The following is a 26,509-nucleotide window of genomic DNA, read 5'->3' as shown; positions in this document are numbered from 1 at the left end:
CTACTTTGCATTTGATACCTTAACATTTTCTAGATATCTGGAATATTACCTGTGGGTGGCAACAACGGGTAATATTGGAGGAAATTATTTTGTTTGACTTAAAATACTAAAGTGAAAGGACCAAATAATATGCTCCAAATCATTATGTGGCATTATAATTAATGTATAGGAGCAGTTAGCAAACGTGTTCTTTGCACATAAGCTTACTGTTTTGGCGTGAAGCTCTCTAGTTGGTCGTCTGTCTTTTTCCCCTTGTGTAGACTGTTTTACTGGGTCCGGAACACCTGTTCGTCTAGTGCTAACCTTTTTCTGTAGCCTTAGTGAAGCATTGCAAATATGTGATTAGAAAGTGCTGTATAACACTTAAAAATAGGATTAGCTGCTAAGTGTTTTCTACTTACACTTTGACTACTGTTCATAAAATTAGATTTGTTTATCTATTCCTCATTCCAGATAGTCTGCATTTGAAACTTGCATTGTAGTATTGTGTAGGTTCTGTCAGGGAAGCTTCATTCAGACTTTTCCTAACCATGGGTTCTTCAATCTGTGATACTAAGAAATACATTATTTATTTATTTATTTAAAAAAGCCTCAAGGGCTTTTACAAAGAAAAGGAAAGAAAATACAGACCTCTGGTAGTTTAAGTCCTCCCTTCTCCAGACAAAACAAAACTATATGTGCACATGTACATATATAAAACTTGTCTTAGTTGGTTGTTCAGTTTTGCTAAAGGGATAACTGTATTTTCTATGACTTTGTAAGTAATCAAAGATCATATTTTAAAATAGGCAATTTTTGGCTCCCTCAGTGAGTGGGTCTGACAGGATTGCATATGGGTGTGCACACACAATGTTGTGCCTGTTACTGTGCATACCTTTGCATCTCTGTAATCAGAAAACTGACAGCTTTCTAAATGTTGGAATGATTAGTGAAAACAAATCACTCCAGTTCCAGAAACAACACTGAGAATTGCACCATTTTACTGGAAGATTCAGCCTGAAGATTTGCTTCTGGTGTGTTTCAGCCTTCAAAAGCATGGTAGAAAAGAATAATATTGAAACTTCTGCCTGTTCATTTGTAAATATTGGTAATCTTTATTTAATAGGATTAGGTCTATACTATTGAGAAATGCTTGGAGAGCGCTATTCTGGAATATCTGTGGACAAATAATGTCCTAATTTTGCAAGAGGACTTGTAGACCTGGAACGAGATGCAGGAGGAAGAAGCAGTTTTGACATTTCTATTAAAGAGGAGAGTTGCTTTAGTGATGCTTCCGGATGAGGATAATTGCGTGCAATGTACTACTTCAAGTTTAAAACCTTGTTTCAAGCTGCCATACTTGCTCAGTGTTTTAGATTGGCTAGTGTTTTTTTGGAAGCATTTTCCATGTGATTCTTGACTGGACCCCCCCCCCCCCCCAAACTGATAAGCTTCAGTCTTTTATCTTCAGCAAAAGCTTATGTTACACAACGATTTTATCAGCAATAGTTGCTTGAAGCATTCAGTATTGGTTAATAGGTTGTGGGGATGGATGGATTGTTACTGCTGCTAGAAGAGAATTTAAGGTAAGACGCTCCCGGTAAACTTGTTAAGTTATTAAAGAGAAAAAGAAGTGTTGAGTCCATTTAGCATTTGAAAAGAAATGTTTGCATTTGGGAAATGATCATGTATGTGTAATTAGGGGCTTGAGACTAATGAAAGAAAAATATGAAAGAGATTTGCTAAATTTCTATATTTAAATGCTTTGGCTTGGTTAATTTGTGCGACTTAGATCCTTCCCCCTGCCATTAAAGAGCTTTGCTACCACTTTGGTGTTTTTTCTTTAAACTGTGTGTCAAGTGAGGATGAAGAGGAAGCTCAGCAGAGGAAAACATAAGGGAGCCAGAACAGCCCAGTGCATAATTCTTACTATGTAAATTGCATTGAAATTGGTGACTCCTATGTCAGTACCTTAAAAATGCAAAAATGAATAGAAACACTTGCATATTATGTAGCTCTCAACTAAAATCTTGTTGTTCTTGCAAGTACCCACCTTCTTTCAAAATATAAGCTCTGGTAATACCCAGCAGCTCCAGAAGCTCTCAAAAGGAAAATGGAAACGCACAACAGAAGTATAATTTCTGTCACTGTGTTTATTAATAAATGTATCATTCATCTAGGATGAGAGTGAAACATACTTTTGCATTGTTTGAGATTTACATGGAAAATATGAACTGTTCTGAGAACTGTGGAACCTGATTCAGGTACTTGTGTAACACTGTTTTCTGTTTTGGTTCCGATCATCTGATCCCCGCTATGTTGTTAAAAGCTTTTCAGTTATTGCACAAAAGGACCTTATGCTGCATTCCAGGATCAAAACAAGCTGTAAATTCTTCTGTTTGTACTAATAGTCTATTTGTCCTCTAAAGGTTAATATAATCAGTTTAAATAATTAGCTTTCTAATAGAAAGCCTACTTAATAATTAAAAAAATCCCAACACCTGAGGTTTAGTGTGTGGAAGCTTAGGTTGGAGGAGAGATCAACAAACAAATCTTTTGTTTAACTTTTTAGTTGATACTTGATTGTTCTTGCAGTCCTGTATATATCTAGGAAAAGGAATGATTATTTTGATAAATGCTTACTGCTTCTAGATATTTGGAGCCCATTTTCCTCTGAGGAAAAGGAAGAGTTGCTATAGCTGTGGAAGAATTTTTCTATTGGAGTTTACTCTTAACTCTCCAAAAATTCATTGGTATTTTATATCGTAACTGCTTGTTTGTATGCTTCTGCTTTTGTCTGAAAGGTTTTCTACAGGAACACTAGCAGAAGGCAGAAAAATGTGAATTGCTGCAGTCTGATACTGACTTAATTACGTTTGTTCTCTGAACCTCTTACCTGGCTCTTGCACCAGCTGGTTCACATTCAGAGGGGCAAATGAATTTTCTGTTGTTGCTTGGAAAGCGTTTGAGCTTGCAACTTTGTCCTGTTGCCCTTGCTTCCATTACTTCTATGCTCTTTTCCATTTTTAAAGAGCTACCTGGTTTTGTTTTTGTTTGCCATTATTTGGGAATGGTCCTCCCTGTGTGTGTCTGCCCTTTTGATATAGGGATAAGGACCCACTCTGTCACAACTTTTGGCTTTTTTGAGGGGAAGTGGGGTGGAAAACCAAACCAGCCTTCTTATTTCCCACACTAAAAGAGAAAGGGTGGGCACTCTTTGTTAATAATATCATTCAGCATAAAGCAGAAGAGCATTTGAATGTTGTCAACTGAATCCCTAATAGTTTCACCCAGTATATAGCCCAGTTGTTTTCCTCCAGCATCATGAGCTTTTGAATGTGTCAGTCCTAGCCAGGTTTAAAACAAAGTGCTCTGCTCATCTTCCTTATGGTAAGTCATATTAGTCTCAAGGTTGACAAAAAATTTTTTTTCTCTACATGATTTTGCTTAAATGATGCTTTGAAAAAGCAATTCATAAGTGAACTTGCAAGATTATCAGTAGTTTAGGCTGCTATCGAGCCTGTACAGATATGTTTTTGATCTGTTTTCTAGATTTGACCATCTGAGATTTATTATGAACAAGCTTAGGCTCTGGTCTGATTTGGTGTGATGTTTCTATGCTGATTAACCAAAATTGCTGATAAAGGAGAAGGGGCAAAGGAAACACTTAAAAACCTTTTGGAGAGGAAATGGAGGAGGAGAGGAAGGGATAAGGATAAAAGGAGTTATTCTAAGTGACTTTGCCTCAATAGAATATAAAATAGCTCTAGCTATGGCTGTTCCAACCCATATCTCAGTTTATTTTCCATAAATTAAGGTAGCTAAAATACTTTATTCATGTGATAATGTTTAAGGTGAGGATATTTTTATGCTAGATCATTTAACGTACTGAAAATCTTTTAATGAACGCCAGAAATAGGATTTTGGATGTCTTCCCTTTGAGGCTTCTGATTTTTCACAACTTTGTGTACAAGTAGGTTCTCACTACTGTTTATTCTACACTTAATTAACAGCTCATTGGTAATGCTGAAATTTTCTACATCGCTAAGGTTTTTAATAATGTAACTAGCTTAAAACACACATGTACTTAGAGTTTTCATTAAAGTCAGTGGGATTGTTCATATGAGTCATGTTACATCTCTTCTACTGTGTTTGCAATATAGTGGTTTTTGTAACATTAATGTGACTATTAATTTGTAAAAACTAAAAGGGACTTAATGGCATTTAAAAAAAAACCTTTATATTTAAAACCTTATCTTATTATACATATTATAAATTTAAAATATGAAATGCTTATGCTAATTTCAAAGTCTTGGCCCAGTTTACATAAATCACTGTCTTTAAAGAGTCTCAAGTGACTAGAAATGTTTACTTAACAACTAAGGAGGAGCTGTTTAATCTTCTGTGGCTTTACAAACCCTTTAATTTTGCTTACGCATTTGCGTTAATGGTAATTAAAAACCCAGGTCTTTTTTTATTTCCTATGCTAATATCCTTGCTCCAAAAGGTGCATTGCATTATTTACTTTCTCTTCTCATTTAGTTTATTTAGTAGTCTTGCCATGTACTCTCTTCAAACACAATGTGTCCCAAAGCATCCTGATGGAATTCCCTTGAAGTCGATTAAAAAAGAAAAAAAAATAGCATCCCTGAATATTACTTGCTATCTTTGCTCCTTCTGGAACTGGCTCTTTGAAGCTTCTGCTTCTGTTCACCTTTTCTTTTTTCATGTCTTTGTGTTTCCTGGGTGAAGTTGCATATAGATAAAAGAAAATCCAGGCATTTTCTGTAACTGTCTCTTGGCTCTCCAGTTGCAAAACAGTAGTTATAGAGTGGTGGGGTGTCTTAAAAAAAAAAAACAAAACTGCACATTTCATGCTCAGATTCAGGATTGTATCAGCTGGATAAGAATTTACCATCATTATCCACTTTGCACCCTTGAAACAAACTTTAAGATACAGGCTTTGTTATGTGATGTCCTGTTTTTGCTGCATATGGATTTTTAGTTATGAATCAATAATAGACTCTTCCAATCGGTTGAGGTATGGTTTATTGCCTGGAAGAGGTTCTCAGCTAACAGAGAAAGGCTGCCCCTAAATCAGGAAAAAGCTACTTGTGACATGTATATAAACAAAGTTTCTCGCTTCGATAATGAGATGTCAGAATGATATGTTAAATATACAATTACTTGTACAAATGGCCTTGTAGTGCATTGTGCTTTAATGAATGTGTCATAGTTCCTGCAATGAAAAAGCCTGTTTTTTTCCCAAAAAATTAGTATACAAGTCTCAAATGCAGCTGCTGTTTCCTGTAATGAAGTACCATTGTTCCCCACCTTCGAAAAATGGGCGGGAGGAGGAGAAGGAAGGGGAAAAGTCATTAGTTCCTTGCCTTGATTGCATCAGAGACTCGGGAATTTCTACACTGGAATATCCTTATTATTCCATTTGATAAATTTGGTATCTTTTAGAATAACTGTTTCCAAATGTGCTTTACTCTGTGTGGCAAGAAAATATGATTAGTCATTCAGCAACTTTTAAGAAGAAATGAGGATAAAAATTGGGACTTGGGATGTTAGGATAGGAACTGAAGGTGGTGCTTCACTAAAACAGTGGTAATATTCTTTCTCCATATCAGAACTGAAATGAAAATCTTAACTATCTTAGGTTGATGTGTAGACTACAAACCTGACTTGTGGTACTCTCTTTAAGCTTGCAGTTAATTCTTGTTTTTCTCTAGAACACCTTTAATTTGCTTCCTGGTACTCACCTACAGTTTGTTTTTAGGTGTGTTTTGTTGTTTGTTTTTTTTCCTCCTCCCCAGAAGCATTTTTAAGGAATTTGGTTTAGCTATCACTGTAAGTTTCAATCACATGCTCGCTTTGAACAACTTGCTTCTTCATAAGGCCATGTCTTACCTTTCTCTGCTTGCTATCTGCATCTCTCTCTTCTCCTTTCCCTCTTTGTTCGCTTCATTTGAAGCTTCAATTGGGACAACCTTTGGGGGAGAGGAAAGGAAGAAGTATGGGCAATCTACTGCAGTATCCTGTCCCTGCTAAGCCCAACAGTTTTGGTTCTGATTATTGGCTATATTTAGTTTATTGAAACCTGATACTGTATTTGATTTCAAGTTTTAACTGAAAGTAGCACATTTTAGCAAGCTTTGGAATTTATGTGCTGTTCTATATCTTAAGCATTAGTATGGTGAATATTTGATTTTATCATTTTAATTTAGTACTCTAGAGAGAGAGCACCTAGCTTTATGTAAACTAAAATTTCTTGAAATACCATGAAATACCTATTATTTCTTGTCTTCTGTAACGAATGCTTGTCTGTCTCATCCTTTATATCCTTTTAGCCATATTTCCCCCTTCATGACATCTTCTGTCTTGGGATTCACAGTGCAATCAACAAAGCTGCCTTGAGTTTGAATCTTTGGGATTGTGTGTTGTTTTTTAGATGCTCATTTTGGGGGAAGTCTGTAAGGAAAGAAAGTCTGGGTTGTATTGTTTTACTGTAATTATTTTTCATTGGTGCTCGTAGAGGAGAAACAAAAGCCTGAAGTAAAGAACCATGAAGTGCGACAGAGTGCCTTACGCGAACCCGTTGTCCTGGCTTTGTCTGTTTGCCAAGTCTTCCACTTTTCATGGTATGCTGTTACCCTATTGCTTTAGGCAGCAACCTGCAAGTTTCTGGACAGCTGTCAACCTATGCAGGCACTGGAATTTCTTCCAGAGGAAGCTGCAGCCGTGTATGCATAGATGAGGCACATGGGTGTGGAAACGCATGTGCATTGGACTTGCTGTATGCTCCAAGGTAAGTCTTTCAAGGGGTCAGTAGGCTGTACCTAGGATACTTTGGACCTACTATTTTCAGGTCTGCCAGCACTGCAAAGGCTGTGCTCATTGTTTTCCTTTCCTCTTTTTTTATCTTCTGAACTAGAAAACGTGGCATAACTGGGTGATGCAGTGAAAATGACTTGCTCAGACTCCAGTTGTACCAGCAGTTCAGAACTTGTTAGGTTTTCTGTGGTTTTACTTTGGCCAGTAAACAGACCAGAATGGGTGTATTGGAGCCAGGAAAGTGGAATATGCTACTGAATCCTTGTTCAGATCCATCCCAAGTATTTCTTTTCCCGTTTGACAAATTTGTCTAAATGGCTTTGGCAGATAATGCAAGGCAAAACAAAGGTGGAAGAATTGACAGCTAGATATCCTTCTTCATACACCTGATAACTTTACAGAAGTTCATGAAGAAGTATTTTTGAAAAGGCCAGGATGTTAAATTGTAAAAAGAAATAGTAGAAAGCTGATATCCGCAATTGTCCTCCCCTTGCCAGGCCTAGTAATTTGGAGTCGTCATATCACCATGACAGCAAGAGTTTCACAAATCATAAATCTTAAAAATGGATCATGGGAAACCAAATTTAGGCTTATCAGTGTTATGGCTGGTATTTCATGTATTTCCAGTGTCGTCCTGAATGTACCATGATGAAAATAAAAGCAAGTCTATGGGTGAAGTCAGTATAAAAGACAAACTGGGGATTGTAGCCTCCTAATTGAATTAAGTTACTCAACAATGCAGACTTTAAAGTTCTGAGATTCTAGACTATCTGAAAACTGTAAAACTTTTTTTATATGCGACATAACTGGGGAAAGATCAGCAGATTGTTTAAAGATAAAATTCTGCTGCTTTTCTACAGAAATCTTAGGCTGAGGTGGCTGTCAAATTTTCCATTTTAGCTAAGCTTTTTAGCTAAGGGGTGTGTCAAATTCTTTCTAAGAGCATATGCACCACCTTTCACGTGCTGATATAAATGTGGTTATGACTTCTTATAGAAATATTTTGAACTTTGATTTGTGCTAGGTAGATAAGCAGAAGGTCTTATACAGTAAGGGGAGTTTGGTTTTCCCCCTTTCCCCAAAGGATTGTGGAGAAACATTTTCAGATGTGGTTCTCTTACTTGTACTTCTGACTCATCTGTTGCATTCCATTCTGTTGTAGCTTTGCGTTTTTATAAAACCTTTTTGTTTCTAGTTAATTCTTTACTTCATTATGTCTCTTGGATGGTGTATGTTCTAGTGTGGAGTAGTCTTGCTTCATATTTTTCTAAGGCACGCTTGTGTTGGTGGTCTGAAAGGAAGCATGCTTCTGAAACTGAGCCAAGGACACTTCAGACTGGGCGCTCAGAACCAGTTGCTCTTGGAGGACACTTCCAAAGCATTCACCTCAACTGCTGTTGGTTAAAGGGGAAGGGTTTCCTAAAATGTTGGGTGCTTAGAAACCCTCAGCCTCATGTTCTACTCTCCCAATATGTGCAATTAAAAGGGTGGGGAGAGCCATTATATCTGTTACAAAATGCCCTTGGAAAGGGCCTAATTTCTTCGAAACGCTTCATTTACGGCTCTGTTAAGTGCTGATGAGTTCATTGAACAGTCATAAAATGATCCATGTTCAAATTTCAGATTAAAATTGCATTAAAAGTCTGTCAAAATAAACTGATTGAGCTCTTTGAAATACAGCACAAGCAAGGCTGTATACTGGTTATGGGTTTTGAAGATTGAAAGCCATCTTTCGGAGCCCCCTGCTTTGATTATTTAAACCTTGATAATCTAGGTCTTTTAAAGTTTAAGCTGTCATGCTGCTTTTATTTGTCTGTATTCAGTGTGTCTTTCTGTGTAAAGAGCTTTGTTTTCAGAGTTTAGTTCCTGTGATGGCTTTCTTACTTTCTTTCCTTTGTAGTGTAATGCCAGACTTCTGGATACTGTCATTCATGCAGTCTGAAGTAGTAAAATGGAAGTAATAACAAAAAATGTTTTGCCAACTTTGCATATTATTCAAAAAGATAAATTGAATAAGAGCAGCTGTCTTGTCAAGCATAATCATCTTTGCTTTCAATAAATGTTTTCACTGGTAGACATTGCTGTATGAGATTAGAATGGCTCTTAAACACTTGGCAAGTAAGGGAGTGTTGATCAAACTGCCTTCGAACGGCAGAAGAGGCATACAGGCTTGCATCAGGTCATGAAGGAAAAGCTGAATTGTACTTAAAAATAGCACGACTGATGTAATACTCAGGCTAAATGTTCAAGTCTAAGCATTATGCCCATAACATGGGCTTCAGTCCTGCAAACAGCTTCACAGATGGAGAAATTCAGTGCTGTGAGAGTGTTCAAGTCAGTGGAGTTCCCTTCAGTCAGGCATTCTGTTACAGGGGGAGTGCAGGATGTAGCAAACTGAGCTCAAAGGTTTGATTTTTGTGCGTCTGTGTCTTTCCTTGGGTATTTTTGTTATTCGAGAAACAAACAGCATGTTCTTTGAGGATTAGAACTAACAAAAGTAGGCCTTCAAGGACTTTGTATCTCATGCCACTTTTGCTCTGGCACTGCAGTAATTCCAGACCCTTTCCTATTGCCACACTGCTTTCCCTAACTCCTCCTGCCCCCCCCCCCCCCCCCAATTTAAGCTCTTCTAGTATCTCTTTCCTCCTCCTCCTGCACTGTTATTTCCCTCTATTATATGTGCCTTTTGGATTGCTGGCTGCGTGAAAAACTGTGCTGCTGGATCAGTTCAGGATGTGTTACCTGGAGAGCTGGTGGTTGTCTGTCTGAGTAACATTGGAGATCCTCTTGATATCCCTCCCCTTGCGTCCATGGAAGCATTAAGAGGGCCTTGCTTGTCTACTTAGTCATCAGTTTTCGTGAAACCTTCCTTTTATTTGGAGGTGTCTGCAGTGTCGAACTTGATTTAAATTGAATGGTGGATTCAGAAGTTCAAATGTTCAGTTCATATGGTAAAGACAGAGCATGCTTTATTGGTGCATTAAGTGTGCCTTAGTGCTCACCAAAATACTTGCTAGAGCTTCTGTTCAACAGCAGTATAAAGGCTGTGGAGTTGTCTATACAAACATCATTAGAATGCATTTTATCAGACACCACATATGATTCTTCTGTCATACAGATTGCTGAAATATGTATGCATGCTCTCTTTTATGAAAGAGGATGAAAGAAGGAACATGACTGTTCAAAGGTAATTCCCTGGTAACCTGAAAAAAGGGATTGCCAAAGCTCGGAAAACTAGTCTGTTACAATAAGCTACATCTTGAAGTATGAAGTTGGCAGTTCTATTTGAAGAATTTCTCTGTTGGGCTAATATCTACAATAAAAGTAAGAAATAAAATATAAAATTACTCTGTTCATATGTAAAATTATTTACATTGAAAATTACTCATTATAGTGTTTGTCCAGCTAAAAAGCGAGGAAAAAGCAGTTACACTGTATTAAACTCTGGTCTAGTTGGCAAAATGCTTAAGGGGAATTTCAGTTGTATAAATGTTAAACTATGATTAAGATTTATTTAAAACTTCTATTTGGAAGAGTAACTCTAGTTTTAAAAAATAAGACTCATTCTTCATTGAATTCTATACAGTATAACACTTTACAGTGCGTGGAGAGTGGTTTTTGAATATATGCAAATAATGACTTATTAGGTATCTGTTGTGGTTTCATTTATGTTGGCAATGTCAAGCTTTGTCACATGCAATATGCTTTACTTTTTCTACTTTTTGATAAACTGGATGGAATTCTACTTTAAGAGTGTATAAAATAGGAGATTTTTAATGTAAGATTTTCTGCATGTGGGAATGATAGCAGCATGAATGCTTGTGAGATTGACTTCTGTTTTCATTTGGTAGCTAGGAAGCCATTAAGCAGAAAATATAGTTTGCATACAGCATATAGTTAAAATCTGGCAACTTTAATGCAGACCTTGGTTGTGGTACAAACTCATTTTAGAATCTTGCCTTAAAAAAAAAAATGTAATAGAGTGAACAGAGTCTTGTTACTCTTTTATAGGAGGGCTGCTCTTAGGGACTTGGTGGCACAAGCATATTATTAAATATAAAAGCTATTTTGAGGAAACACTGGCCTTTATATTTCTTGAACAGAAAGTTTGTAATTTGATCAGGCAACTAATTAATTTCATACTAAAAAATGTCATGGCAAGAGCATCTCCTGGTGCATGTGGCTGTCAAACTCGCTTCAAAATAAAGCATGCATGCTGTAGGTAAGTCATGTACAGAGGTGTTCAGTAATGATTCAGGGCTTGTAGTCTCTGGCATGTTTGCCTGGGTGTTGGCAGAGGAGTGTGTGGGAAGCTCTTTTTATCTGTCCTGGATTGTGCTAATTTTTGTCAATGAAGCCTTGGCTCAAAGGGAAAGAGGGTCCTGTGAGATTAAGGTATAGTTAAACACTGTCCAACCTAGATCAGTCAGTGGGTTACACTTCTGTTTTGGTATGAGTGTTTAGGATTATTTTCTGTTCTGTATAATTTTGTAAAAGCAGTAAGGCTAAACTTGAGGTAGATCTCCATGTTTGTTCATATATGTTTTATTTTTGTTGTTATATGTGACTTAACACTGTTTTTTGCAAGCAATCTAAAATAAGTGCTAATATTTCAACAGATACAGAATGACAGTCAAACATTGCACACTGGTATGCCTGTGAAGAGGCACTGCCAAAGTTAATTGTGTCTAGTGCAAAAGCTGGGAGTTCTGGCTGATCAAAGCAGGTAGGTGAAGGTGCTTGCACGGAGAAGTGTTACAGGGCCAACTTCCTGTAAACACAGTTCAACTTAAGCAGAGCCAAATGGTACATTTGAGATAGTCTTTACCTCCGCTGATATGTGCGTGTTTTATCATAAAAACTTGTGGTCGTCTTATTCCAAGACACATTTGGAGAGAATTATACAATTTAAATTTGATACTAAAATATAGATGCATCTGGGGTTCTAGTCTGGTAAGGGAAGAATTAAGTCAGCAAACCTTCAGAAAGCATTTAATTAGCTAATTAAATACAGCAGTAGAATAATTTGTGGTGTTAGCTGTAGAAAATAATCCAGAATGTGTTTTTCATGTACTGTTAGCACTTATTAGGTAAAAATAACCAAAAATTCTTATTTTGGTTCTATTATCAAACATAACTATCTGCACATGGAACTCTGCTGCTTGGATCTTGAACCTAAAAGCCAGGCCCCCTGCTGTAGGGGTATGATGGTATGCCTACACATTGTTTGCAAGTCAGGACCTTAAATTGGTTCCTGTCTCCATTGTCACCAGTTCCTGTTAGACAAAAATAACCCTTAGCTATGTCACCCTACTTTGAAATGCTGGAGAGCTAACATGGCTTACAGTAGTGTTTAACATCAGTCTGTGCCCGAGCAGTAAGAGTAAATTACTGGGGAGCTGAGTCCAGTTTTGTCTGTAGAGCTCTTATTGCTGCAGAAAAGGAGAAAAGAATCAAGCCAGTAGGTCAGATTACAGGCTAAGCGTGTAAGGTCGAGAGTTGGAAAGTTCTTTCAACGTAAAAGATACGGGAATTATTTGATATGGGAATTAACATTCTAAACCTCTGGATTCTGAAATGCATGTTTTGAGTACTTTTTAAAATAAAACGTTTTTAAACAGAAGACTCTAAAAAAGCAGATTTTGTTCAGCCTTTTTTTTTCAGTGCATCCATGTAACTTCATTAACATATTAAATATTTATTTTTAAGCAAATATTTGTATGAAATGGATGGTTTTGCTGTATTTGAGCTCTTCAGAGATCCCAGGCACCAAAGGGGAGCCATGAAGGAGAAGAACAAGCCTCTCCTTCTCAAAAGAGAAAAGTCTTAGAGGTATTTTCACCTGAAAATTCAGTTCGAAAGAATGCAGGCATCCAGTCTGATGTGGCTGTTGAGCAGTATTGGAATAATTTCTCCCAACATTGCTTATCTGTAGTATCTCAACTTCCAGGTTTCTACAGATAGACTGGCTGAAACACTCTGACCAGGGAAGTGTAGGAAATGATGCTTTAAAAAACAAAACAGAAAGTGTAAGGTAAACTTATATAAGCTAATCACATGTAAATGGCATCAAATTAAATCAAATAAAACACTTATTAAGAGCCAAAAAGGAAAATACAAGGTCATTGTTAGTATGAAGGAATCAAGTTTTCTGCAACTTATTTCAAAAAATTCAGAGTATATGTAAATACTGCAGCGTTGATCACTGTAGTATTTATGGCTTTCTCTAAAAAATCAGGAAAACTATTTCTTAAAAATCTTGGCTCTTTTTTATGTCAGTTCATACATTCTGCCCAGTAGTTGAAAGCATAGAATTTTCTGAAAGCTAAATGAAGGTTTGTCTTTGACAGAATTTTATATTAGTGCTGATCTAAAATATTTCTCAAATGGACATTACTGTGACAGCTCTACATAGTTTTGGAATTTTCTGTCACGCTGAGTTCAGAAAAGCCTAGAGTAGTTTTTGTCTGTTCTTTAACTGGAAATAGGAAGGGTCTTTCAGGTTTTGATAGTTACCAGTCTCATAGGTATTGTTTGACCCCTTCTTTGATAATCTAGACAACACTGTGGCTCTTACTGGTGTGCAGTGGACCTTAAAGAAGTTGAGCAAAAAACTTTGCTGGAGAGCTGCCAAATGCTTTAAATCAAGTTCTGAAATTCAGAAAGTCAAGATTCATGTCATCTGAGTTGTTTGCAAGGTTAGCTGCTTTTAATGATGGGTTGCATGACATCTGATCTCTTAAAATCAACACTTTGATCAGTTGTTTTGCTTCCTCTTCTTCCCGAGGTCGATAATGTTTTCTTTTGTAGCTGTTGTAATGTTCAATGGCTGCTTCTTTTCCATCCCCTGAAAATCTGGAAGTTTGGGGAAATTTTTTTAAATTTTTCTTAAACAGTGTCAGTAGCTTCTGGAATGTAAGCAAACAGCCATACATCTCTCTTGTTGCTGCTTGAATGTGCATGTTTTATTGGTGCTAGCTTCCAGGAGAATGTTACTTTACAACAAGAACAAATTTTAGTAATGTTTATTTTGAATAACTGTTCAGTCGAATGATGTTGCATAGATGGGTTTTCAGCCTGCGCGTATTTTGAGAGGTATGACTAAACCAATGAATGGCAACGGGGCAACAACTACTCCTTAATCTAGTACAAGTTCTATTTTAGCAGCTATAGATGCTCCATATGGCCTGTAGCACTTTAAAACTAAAATAACTCCATGATGATTTAAAATTTCTGTCTGAGAAAGAATTGATCGAGTTGCAGATACCTTGAATCATATGGGAGAGAGTACTTTTTGTTTGTGCTCTTTCACTGAGATCCTGCAGTAGTGTTACAGACACCCGATCTGCAGTATTATAGCAAGTAAAAAAGAAAGTATTGCTGCTTATACTCTACAGCACTTACCAAATACTTGGATTCAGTTTTTTGCTTATTTTGCAGATGGTCTTCCACAGGATTTGCTCACAATTGTTTAAACTTTTCTTTGATGGCTATTGAGCAAAACCACAGTGATGCAGAAAAATGGGGATCACTCTTCAATCTCTCTTGAATTATTGAGTGGCAGTGATACCTGCCATGCAGAGAGCATGGAAAAAGCACTAAAGGGAGCTCTGCTCCCAGGGTCTCTTATCAACAGTCAGTTCACTATGGAAAAGACACTACAGGGATTCCTTTCTTCACCCAAAGAAGATCAGAACATTGATTATAGGATTCTTTACCATCTTCTGTGTGCTCCACAAACAAAGCTATTGGTGCCTTTCCCGAATTCATCTCGACTTGAAGATCGTCTACACGTGTTGTTCTTGTGTCACCACAGCCAGAACTTCTCCCTGCTCCATCTAGAAGGATCCCATCACAGCCTGCACCTGAGGTAAAATGGCAAAGTCTGTATGGTGACAGAGGAGCTGTTGTGTGTTCAACTCCTTAAGCTGGCCTGACATCCCGTCTCAGTAATGTGAACCTCTTCTGGTGTTTGATACAAGGCAAGCAAAGACCACTCCTGAAACTCTCATAAGAGGGGTTTAGGTACTTGGGATGATCTTTTGAGATCTCTTTTCCATTATTCTAAATCTTAGAAGAGCAGAGGAAGTACTTTCTAGCACTTCTCTCAAAATGCAGAAAGATGTAGTCGTTTCAAGCCTGAGCTGCATATCCATGTATAGGAATCTAGGTATCAAAAATACTAGCTTGACAGAACACAAACATCACAAGCTTTGCTCATTCTTTTGAGTTAAGGGCAAGTCTGTACAAAGGAAGAAGGATGTATGAAAGGATAAAAATTGGAAGTAAAGGGTTCTCGATTTCTTGGAAAAAGAGGAAATATTCTGACCTAGATGTAAGAAAAGGGAGACTTTATAAAGAAGTTATTCCTAACTGCATGCTTCAGAATGATCTTCCAGAAACAGTTCTGTTGTCAATCCATTTTCCCAAGGAAAACAGCAATGGACAAAGTCCTCCTAAGAGCTTTTTTCTTCTTAAGTTTTATTTTGGAACTTTGTCTGTTCTACTGAACTGCTACTTGAGTCCAGTAAAACCAACCAATATTCTTTGCCCCGCAGCCTGAATAGGTGGGAATTCACGATTTCATATGATGTGTTATAGTGAAGGTGGTCTGGAATCTTTTTTCCAGTGAATAACGATGTTTCCCCAGTGATTGAGGATGTCTCAAAGGGAGCCTTTTCTTGACATGAGAGAGGGGCTCAGCCAGGTTACTGTTTGAAAGGAACCTACAAGAAGCTGGGTCATGCTGTTTCACCTGGGTTGACTTGTTCTGATGTGTCCTATTGCTTGGAGCTGGAAAAGAATATCAACTTTGGAAGCATTAATAGAGTCTGCAGACTTCAGCAGCTGTCACCTGAAATTAAGCCTATAATGCTTTGTGTGACATCGTAGCTATGCGAAGTGTATTTGTGAATAATGTGTATTAACAGCTTGAATAGTCGCTGAGAGTCAAAGTATCTGCAAATTATCTAGTAAGAAAGAACCTTCTGTTCACAAGAGAATCCAAGAAGAAACATGCTTTAAACTATTTTGTCCTTTTATGATAGTTTTCTAGCCAGCAAGTAGACACAAGTAGAAATTCTTTCCTTGAACGTGTTCTATTACATCTTTTTCTTCTTTCATTTTTATCTTGTATGATCTGCCTTACTGGAAGAGCATCAGCATCATCTTAGAGTCATCTGTTGGCTAATGACATTTATGTGTGTGTTGGTCAGCTATTATTCTTTCTGAACAGAGCAGACTCTCTTCAACAAAAGCATGCATATGGGTCCAGAAGACTGAACCTGGCTCTCTAACTTTTTAAAAGTTGATTTTAAATAATAAAAAGGTGATGCTTTGCCAAATTGAAAGGAGTAGCAATACCTCTTGCTCTGGGTTGCTGAAATGGAAATAACCTTGGCAAAAGCCATGAAGCTTCACTAAAAATTAATGCTCAAATTTCTATGAAGTAGTCTTGCTATTTAGAGCAAAAATTCTTAATTAAAATTAAAATACCTTCACCATATTCAGTGTCCTCAGAGGAACCAAGAAGCAAAGTAGCTTTCTGCATGGGCAAGTGAAGAAGTTTCTTTGGAACCAACATGCTGAGATCATTCTCCCCCTGCCCCCCATTAGCTTAGGATATCAAGTTCTGTCCTTGATGGCCTTATCTGTCACCTATTTGAAATCATAGGGAAACTTTCCTGTCTAATACTGTAACTGCAGAAATTAAAGATGCATATATATATATATATATTTTTTTTTTAATAAGTCATTGCGGTAGTTTTAATGACAAAACCTAGCTTTTGTTCCATCTTCTTGCATTATTTGGAGCAGAATGAAAGGAAGTTTCTTTGGGGTAGGTGTAGGGCAACAAGCTTATGATGAAGGATGCTCCAAGTTCTTAACTTTATAAAGATGTTTTGGCTAGGTGTTTGCTCTAAAAGAGAGGAGAAGAAAAAATACCAGAATTGCCCGAAAATGAATTAAGTGAAATTGCATCAAACATAAAAGGCAAATAAATAGTGCACATTCTTGGTTAACTCTTGGATCATACTCTGCCTGGTGTCTTACTGAGAGCAGTAAACAGCATTGTAGATAAAATAACCGCACCTCATCTGAGGCACATAGCTCAGCAGCTGCCCCATATGCAAACTCTAGACACTGTTGCTGTTGTGCAAAAGAGATTGCCATGAATAAAAACCCAGTAAATATTATAAATGAGAGGCTGTGCATATGCATGTATTTTTAGTACTGTGACTTTTCCTATCCTATTTTGTTGCATCTTGGCTCCATGCTACTGATAAAATTTCACCAAAGTCTATCAGCTTTCAGGATTAATGAGGAGGAAGACTTCTGCTTTCTTAAGCATTGGGTGGTGGTGGTTGTTATTGAAGTAGTAAAAATTAACTCCTAGGAGGTCTAGGTCCTCTAGATAAAGGAGGAATATTCTAGAAATCCAAAAACCTGATCCAGGAATGTGGATAGGTTCTTAACTTCCCCAGCTAACATACCTGTGCCTTATATTAAGAGACTGTGAAAAGATAACTAAACTGCTGTTGTTGTGTGTTTGATTTTGCAAGTAGAGTAGAAGACTTGAAATTGGATTTAGGCCTCTACAGAGAAGTTGGGGATGGGGTTAGGAAGTCAGTGGAAAGGGAAACCTTCAGGTAAGTGTGATCATTTCTTCTTAAGTTGACTTGTCTAGGGGTATGGGGAGATGTTCACTGTATTGCAATAAATACCATTTTCAATTTTCTTGATAGAAAGTGGACAAAGATTTGGAAATTTTTTTCTTCCAGAAATGAGCCCATAAATCTTTTTCCACCTACATCTACTTGGAACAGACTGTAAGAGAACTTTCTGGACAAAACATCTTATGATTGGTCTCATCTATTATAGATATCATAAGTGTCTTGAAAGTTCACAGTCCAAAACTTTCGGTTTTTTGGCATCAGAGCATGAAAAAAACCTGCATGTCTAGTATTCATCTCTTCTCATCCTCCCCTATTACAGTGACTCTATGTGTATGTCTCTGTATGGCAGAAAATGAGGAAATGCAGATCATTATTCAAGAAGTTACCAACTAGCACTTTTCCTTCCCCTCCAGTCTTTCTGCCTCCCTATCCTGGAAGTATGGAGTCCCTGCCTCAGCCTACAGCTTCATTCTTTTTCCAGCTGCCCACAAAAGCAAAGAACCAGTGTCAAAGGTTGAAGAAGAAATCCACTCAGAGGACTGAGTCTCAAGCAAAAAGCTCCAGGTTGCAGACTCAGAAAGAAACTTCCTTTGGGGAAGGATCTGCTTCCAGGATTTGCTCGTCTCTTTTTCCTTGGGCAAACAGAGTTCTTGAAGCAAACAACAGGGTTGCAGGTAGGTAGGGCCCCTTTGAACTGCCATCCACTCAGGTGTGAAGGATGGACTTTATGCTGTTTCTTTATGCTTTTTTTGTTAATGTTGTCTTCCACTTCTCTAGGCTGAGAGAGGGAGAGCGTATGAGCAGCTTAAAGAAAGAGGAGAGGGGAGGAAAAAAAGGGGAGGGAGAGAGGAAAAAATATGCTGGGTACTTGGAAATAATATTTTTTATACCTCTGTGTAAGCTTCCCATTCATGAGGTCGTATTTGCACTTCAGTTCTCTGAAGAATGGTATTCTTTCTCTGACCCTTTTCTAGAAGGGAAGCTAAGAAAGAGCAGAACCTGGTGGCTAAGGGCCTAAGTAAAGGCCAGTGATTATAATGTGGCCCATAGCCACAGGATTATCATCCCCTCCCATTCTCTCTCCTCCAGTGGTAGCTTTGGATAACCAGTGAAGTGTAGGCCATCAAATGGTTTGAAAAGCCTGCTTGATTCCCAGCATAGAACAGGTTCCCCAGTTCTGAATGTGCAAGTGTGTTGCTCCAGAGGAGTCTATGGCTGCTGGGTTTGTCAAGTTCTGTTCCTTTGTCTATGTGAAGGAAGTAGACCGGGATGCTCTGATTGAGGGGATGTGTTACTAACCCATGCGATCGGCAATTCCCAAGGCCCGGCCAGCAATATCTGTAGAATCAGCTCAGGTAAATTCTGCTTTCGTCACTTCACGCTGTACAGAGTGACAGCCTCTTGCTTGCAACCATCAGAAGCCCAAAGTCGGACCTTTCTTTCTCTAGCTATGTCATTGCTGACACAGGAAGTTTATCTTAAATTTCCTTTCACCTGAGAACTAGCAATGAAATTCTAAGGAGATTTTACCAGTTCCTCTGTCATGCTGAGTCAAATCATTTGGAACTATGTTACATGCATTATTGCTTTGGTGCATCTTGTGACTCTTCTCTCCCTCTTCATTCCCTCCAAATTGCTTCAGGACACCTTCTAACCTTTATACTGCATCACAAGCCTTCAGCAGAAGATCTTGAGAACCATTTATGTTGCTGGAAGATGACTGGGTTTGGATCTTGGCCTTCCTTAAGCAGGATCTCCTGACAAAAATTGGATTGGGAAAGAAATGACTTCTTTTTCCATCACACAGAGAGAGCCTTTGAGCCACCATAGAAATGGAGGCCTAGACAGAAAATTACTTCTAATGCACTAGTCTCTAGGGAATTTGTTTGGCCTCCCCATGGTCCTTTTGTTATAATGTCATGAAGATTTTTTTTTAATGAAACCTAAACCTATCTTGCCATCTGAAGATCAAGTGAATAAATCTGAGTTTAAGAGTTCACAGTTCTAATAATCTGAACACACCTGGCCATCCCCTGCATTGGAAGTGCCAGGTGAATCAGTGAAACAGGATGCTTTTGTGCTTCAGACCGTCTCTGTAAAACTTTTTCTACTTGTAGTCCCTTTAGATGATTATAAAGAATATCAATAAAGCTTGTGAATATAATACTTAATTAGGCTTCCACCTCCCTTTTCAAGGTTTTTTTGTTTTGTTTTGTTTTTTGTTTTTGTTTTTTTAAAAAGGCACCCAAACTGTCAAAATGGCAATGTGGAAAGCATTGCATCTTTTGAGGTTTCTTGTGGTTTTGTGTAGATAAGAGGTATGTTGGGGGTGTTGAGGGCCACAAAAGTGGAAAAACTTTTTTTTTTTTTTTTTTTTTTTCTTCAAGAGTAAAAACTTCTTTGTTAGAAAGCAGAAGGCTGTATTTTCCCCCCCCCCCCAAGGGATTGTATAGTCAAACTTAATTAAATGTGTTGCAAGATCTGTAGAATAAAAACCTTATGTCTGGCAGTAGTGAACAATGCACATGCATGCCCATGTACTTTCATTCTTTTCAATGTAGGAAATTACTTTTGAAGAATGGGACTTACTTTTAATGTTCAGATTAGGAGAAGGAAAAGCTTTGTTCTGAAGCTGAGTGAGAAGGGGTGGCAGGAGGGTGAACTGGACCCTCTGGCAGTAAAGAACACTTTTATTTTCGTGTTTTCTGCTTCTGGCAGTTGGAGTGAACTAGTCAGATGCTTGTGCTTGAATCCAATTTATTTCTTAAATCAGTTACCACAAAACACTGTTTTTAACTAGTGCCTATATCTTTCATTAGTTCACCAGCATATTTAAATTGTTTAACAGGCTTAATGTAGCCCTGAGGCTACCACTTCATGGCAGTTGTGATTTCTTATTATGCTGGAATGCATTGCAGTCTTAGTACATTCTAAAAATAATTGTTCAGATGGTGCTGTTTAAGTACATACCTATGTAGTGAGCCATTTTCATTGGACTTTCAGAAATTGGGCTCTCTGTTGGATGGCTTTAATGTCTCCCTCCTCCCCTCCCCCTAAAGATCAAACAAACATCTTTGTCTCACTTCTTCTGTGGTTATCGAGTAAAATGCTAAACTTAAAACCTGCTATTTTTAGAAAACTGATAGTCAGATGCTTGTTTTAAAATATGCAACCACAGTAACGCTTGTGAACTTTGAGACTCAGAGAAGTCAGTGTAACTCTATTTGATGTATTAAATTCAGTATGGCTTTAAAAAATGTGAAAATATGTATGTGGTGACTTTACAATTGAGTAGCTCTTTATTATAGGTACAGGTCTTTTGACAAACTGTGTGCTGAACAGGAGTGACCTAGAAGTTATAAAGTTAAAGATCTGTGAGTTGCAAAAATAAATACTAACGTGTGGCTTGAGGTCTGTGCCAGTAGTGCTTTTAGTTGAAGAAAATACTTATGTTTGTGTCTGACTTCTAGTCCATGTTTTGTGCCTTTCTTATTGGTATACTTGCTTCAGCCACAGCTTTTGGTCATTTTATTCTGTAGAACAGGGTAAACTTAAGAATATTAAATAAGATAAAATAACAGGGACACTGAGAATTGCTTTTAATGGTATTGTCCCAGTTGCTGACTCTAGGGTAACCTAAAATAACTTTACTGCTTCTCCTCCCCTCCGTAGTCACGATTTTTATATACAAAATTTTGACTGTTGCTTTTATAAAGTCAATATTTTGATACTTCTTGCGTATCAGCATTGTGCAGCATATTATTATCATGCTCTGAGTCTTGCAGCTGGAATCCTGGATTCTTGATATGTTTTTAGAGATGACTCTTGCCTTTTGTGTTATTAAATATTAATAAAGAAGTCTAAAACCATTTTCTTCTTGTTTATATTATACTTACCATAATTGTATGAATACAGAGTGACTCTCTTCTGATTGACTCCAGAATGCCAGGAAACAAGAAAAAACACCATACAACTTCAGAGTTTCAAACCCAAGTACTGGCAGAATTTCACAAGATAGACTTGTGTGATATTCCTAACCTTCTTCTTTTTACTCCCTTTAAGATTCCTTGAGACTTTGAGTTACCCAACTCATTTTATGTAACCCTTTATCTTCTTGACCACATTCCTGTTCCTTCTAATTCTTAATCATGACTACTGTGCTGTGTTGACAGCTCCATATCCAGCCAATAAAATTGTGGCTGTTGACCTCTCCTCTTTTCTTGTCCCCAAAGAGCAATCTTTTACCTGAAAGATTTGCTTTCTTCCTCCCATCTTCTGTCCCGCCTCTCAGGTTTATGTTGCAACTCTTTCTCCGTGATAGGATGCTGTGGAAGTGATGAAACCGTCAGTAAAGATTGGGAAATTCCAGGAAATACCTTGTCAATGTTGCTGCTTCAACCAGAGCTAAACTGTTTTCATTTGTGAGAGATGCATTGTCAGTTCAGAGTAGTTATTTAAGGGAGGGAGACATGACTAAAACCATGGTCTTACTCTGTAATTCTTTATAGGCAAGACAATGAAAATGAACAGCATAGATTCTGTGGTGTTTTTATTATATTCCCTCATTTCACAGTGAGGGAGACAAAGGTGTCAAAACCATCAGCAGTTCACTGTGAACTTCTGAAAACCAGACTGGTTCAATCAGTGATAATATGCTGTAAATCAGATTAGATTCTGCATTTCATTTGTCCAGTCCTGTTTGCAGGACATGGGAATTTGCTCAGATAGAGGGATGAAGAACTTTTTCAGCCTCCTTCCCCCCCCCCCCCCCTTACTTCTTGAGGAAAGTAGAAACCTTGATTTCGGGGTTCACCAGCAGAGGTTCTCCAAAAGACAGAACATAAAGGTTAGCTTAGAAAATTTTTTTTTTTTTTTACTTGGAACTTGGAAAATGTATTCTGTAAGCAGCAATGCTAACAAACAGTTGAATCCTTCCAGTTTTGTTTCCTGCCTGGTGCCTGGGCTTCATGAAGAACTGGCAGCTGCACAGCTCCTACACTAGGTCCATAAATCATTGGTATCGAGTTGTCTGAAATCCTTTTGTAGGTGGGTGGTTTCAGGATTGTTATCCTTTGCTGCTTAGGAAACTGGATTGTCTGAATGGCGTGAAAGGCTTTACAAATTAACCACTAAAAATGTATTTAAATCTATCTTAGTTTTTTTTTTTTTTTTTTTTTTTTTTTACTGATAACTGTGATGCTTTTACTTCCTTGATTGCTGACTGCGTTGTTCTGAAGAATATAAAATTACTGTTCTGACAAACTGTCCTATGTTGTTTCACTTCCCTGTCCCACTCTTTTGTGGGATTCTCCCTCTTCGTAGTAGAAACTCATGTTTCTTGCCTTTTCTATGTGCTAATCAAATGGATGTCAGGAAAATGTGTGGGTTTTAGGCTTCTGTTACGGAACAGTAAGTGAAGAAATCTGGCTTGCACAAATGGATATCTCTTCTATGGGGAGAAATAATTTTATTTATCCAGACAGAACGTTGTAAGAGACTGTACAAAGGGTTAAAGAGGTTTATGGCTTGGGGTGGTTTTCTTCTTACTAACTGCTTAAACAATTTTAATCTTATCAATATCTGACCACCTCTTGCCCAGTTCAGAGAAAGGTATTTCATCTGTGATTCTAAAGTAAATGGCATTTGAACAAACAGTTAAAGACCTTTTTATAACTATAAGTATTTTTAATATGATCATAACTTACTTCTGAAGGTTGGACTGTGACTTGACATTCCACAAAATGCAGCTCTGCGCTGACCTGAAGTTTGCACATAGGATAAAATTAACTCATTTACAGCCCACGTTAAAAATGGTGATAATACTAATGCAGAAAGGCTATTAGCAAATCTGACTTGCTATTCAAGAAAGTCACGTGTTAGAAATTAATTTTATGTAGTCTTTGGTATTACTAGAGTTAAGCATAGGAAAATGAGCCAGGTATTTTTGGGTGTGTTGATTATGAAAAGATGAGAGTGAGTTTGCTGCAACTCATTGCACTTTTTCAATACTTTACCTTGACTAAAATTCATTTAAATGGCTAGCCAGTGTGAAAAAGTGAAGTAAAATATATTGTTCTCTATTTTTTCGTGGGGTTACAGAAAGAATGGGAAGACTGCTTGGACCTTTCATTTTACAGAAATTATTGACAGAAGACAGATTTTTACTTTTTCAGAACTTGGTTTGATATGGCATATGGAGGGCTATATGGCCTAAAATCAGGGAATCTCAACTCCTCGAGCCAGAGGTTTAATCCTCTTCTTGTTCATTGTGTTGTCTTATAAATGTATGTCCTGCTATTTACCAGTGAGAGAGGGCATTATGCAAGGTTAGAAAATAAAATTGAACATGGAATAAAAGGTAAGTAGTATGAGAACCTGAAATATGAGTCTGAGAAGCACTGAAAATTACCTTGAGTTCAGATAGGCCATAATTTGGGAAAGCATCCTTATCCATTAATGCATTTCAGGAGAGTTTTCATGTACCTGCTGCTAGTGTGGGTTTATAACCTTTTAGAATAGTAAAATTTGAAATACCTTTTAAAGTCTTTCTGATCTGTGGTAATACTTTGCATTGGATAAGAGAGCAGGAAAAATTGATTTGCAAAGTATTTTTGAAAATGTGTGTAGAAGATGGAGAGATACGTCTATAAAAGTAAGTGAAGAACTGGAATCGGTTCACTTGCTGTGCACCGATGGGGGTGTTCCTGGGTAACCTCAGGACTGTACAGAAATTCAGGCTGACTTTGCTGCTGGAGTAGCACGGGAATTGAAATAATAAGCAGTCAAGTAATGCAGGAACTCTCCATTAACAGGGATTAGTCTTGACAGAAAATCACTTGCAGCAACTGAACTTTTTTTCTGTAAGCAATAGAGCTAGCAAAGTCTGGATTTCTGTAGATTTGGCTCTTGTGGTTAGATTTTCTGGTGTCTACTAAAATATGAACTCTGATTTGAAGATTTCCCTATGCCTTGGCCACTCATGTTTACCACCTGACAGAGTCTGAAAGTGGGAGTTAATGCTGCAGCTTCTAAGGGGATGTAGAGATGTGCATAAGGGCTCCTTGATTTCTCCGTGTACTTTTATGCAGTTTTTAAGAGCTTGTATGTCTTTGGAAGCTGTAACCCTCTGTCAGATCTCATTGAAATGAGAAATAGGTATAAAAAAGTTTATCCCTTTTTAAAGGACATGAGAATGGAGACATTCACAGAAAGAGAACTTATATTAACTCCTTTTCTAATAAATTTTTGTAAAAATGTGGATGTGCTATAGCAAACTTCAGCTTTCTGTGTGTAAATTTCTTAGTTTTACCTCTGTAGCATTCTTAAACATGACATATTTTTCATACCTTGTTGAAGTGGTCCCAGGACAACCTTTTTAAACAGTCAGCGTTTACAAAACAACCAGTAACATTATTTTCCTTGGGTATTTTAGGGAACAGCAATGTTTTCCTTTACGTGTTATTCTGAGGAGAGTTCCAAGCAGTGCTTTCAGTACTGACAGTTTAGTTCCAGTTGTATTGATATCTTTTTGGTACCTATTTTTCTGTATTAACGTTAAGGGTTTTAAAATTTTATCTCACTTTTTTCAGAGTTTTTTCCCCCTATACTTGCATCCACGTTAGAGACTTTTCCTACCTATCCCCTTTATAAGAGTACATTAGGTACTCTGAAATGCGTTCTTTCTAACTAGCTCTTTATTTATTTTTTAAGCAGCTATGCAAATGAGAAAGATGAACAGTAATACTATGTTTGTCCAGGGAATAAACGCCTAAGAAAATCAAGGAAACTTTTTTCCTGCATCAATCCCCACATTGTTCTGCAGAAACACGTATTGCTTGGAAGCCTCAAATGTTTCTCTGTGGCTTGGAGTCAACCCAGTGCCTCCAGTGTGGCAATGCAGAGCCTCAGCTGCAGGGCAGTCCACTTGTCTCTCCAGGTAACTTTAGCACCTAAATACCTGCTTGCAGCTGAACTTAGCCATTATTTCAGATAAATTTTCTGTCTCCTTAGAGTCAGGGGGTCTCTTGTGTGTGCTTTTGTAAACTTGGTGGCAGCATAGTAATGATACAAGGGCCTATGCTACTTCTCATTCCTTTTGCCTTTGCTGCAAGTTAAACAGTCTTCTAAGGGTTTTAACACCCCATAGGGATAGTTGAGACAAATCTAGATTCTGCTTGCCTTTACACTTGAACAGTGAATGGCTTGTATTGCCACATTATGTCACCTTGAACTGCCATCTGTTTCTGTCCCCCTTGGAGCTCCTACTGTTTCAAAATCTGGCTAACGCTGTGAATCAGTGTACTTTAGAAAGAAATTCTCCTTTCTGCCTTTACCTAAGTGGTGAAATATATGCAAGATGTTGTGACTAATCAAGCTGTTTGTGTTTGTTTCATTTGCACATGTTTTCTTTGCACTGAATGCAAAATTCTAAATTGCAGATACTTGAGGGCCAGCTATGTGTGATGCCTTAGTTTAGTGAATAGTCTCACAGGTTTGACTGGCATGGGATATTCAGTTCTCCTAAGGAGGATCGTCCTTGAAAAATGGTGTGAACTGCAGTGGAATAAGCCACGTAGCGACTGGCTTTCTGCAAGGAGAGTATTCTTGTTACCTGAAGGATATTTTTCTGCTCTAACTAAAAGCAAATATAATAAAGCTGCCAGGGCTCCATATTTCCTTCCCCTTTCCTCCCTTCAGTGTTTCCTGTCTAATTAATTTTTTGTGAAATGAAGAGAAATTCTTCCCTTAGCAAGTCCCTTCCCCACCCGCTGAGAATCCTCCTAGCTTAGATAACCCTGGAAAATTAGGTCATTGATCATATTGAAAATGATGAGTTTTTGATGCTTTAATTTTGAGATAGAAAAAAGCCACAATGTGTCTCAAAATATATTAATTTTTACTTAGAATTAGAGTGACCATAATGTATTATAAGTGCTCTTTATACCTCCTCCCTCAAATCTAAACTTATGTTTGGTCTATATAAGTCTGTGTATTTCAGAATGATGATTTTATTC

At 37.6% G+C, this 26,509-nt stretch overlaps 1 protein-coding gene across 15 annotated transcripts in view; it reads left to right on the top strand.

The window, feature by feature from the left end:
* The window catches only part of TSC22D1 (TSC22 domain family member 1), a 95,618-nt gene that overhangs the window by 21,448 nt on the left and 47,661 nt on the right, over positions 1 to 26,509 (top strand). Inside the window, exons 3-6 of one of the 15 annotated variants that reach the window (XR_010387235.1) lie at positions 6,652 to 6,793; positions 11,439 to 12,651; positions 14,260 to 18,169; positions 19,138 to 21,364. The exons of 2 other annotated variants lie outside the window; for them this stretch is intronic. Coding sequence is in view for 1 of the 13 variants with exons in the window: in XM_064504835.1 (XP_064360905.1) it covers positions 6,652 to 6,742 (91 nt within the window). In the remaining 12 variants the exon portion in view is untranslated. Of the gene's footprint in view, positions 1 to 6,651; positions 10,024 to 11,438; positions 18,170 to 19,137; positions 21,365 to 26,509 lie in introns of those variants that run through there. 12 more of the 15 variants (XR_010387234.1, XR_010387241.1, XR_010387240.1 and 9 more) reach the window with 12 other exon arrangements.

Source organism: Dromaius novaehollandiae, chromosome 1, assembly GCF_036370855.1.
Source record: "Dromaius novaehollandiae isolate bDroNov1 chromosome 1, bDroNov1.hap1, whole genome shotgun sequence".
Lineage (NCBI taxonomy): Eukaryota > Metazoa > Chordata > Aves > Casuariiformes > Dromaiidae > Dromaius > Dromaius novaehollandiae.
The sequence above is the reverse complement of the archived record's forward strand: the minus strand, read 5'-3'. Positions and strand labels throughout refer to the sequence as shown.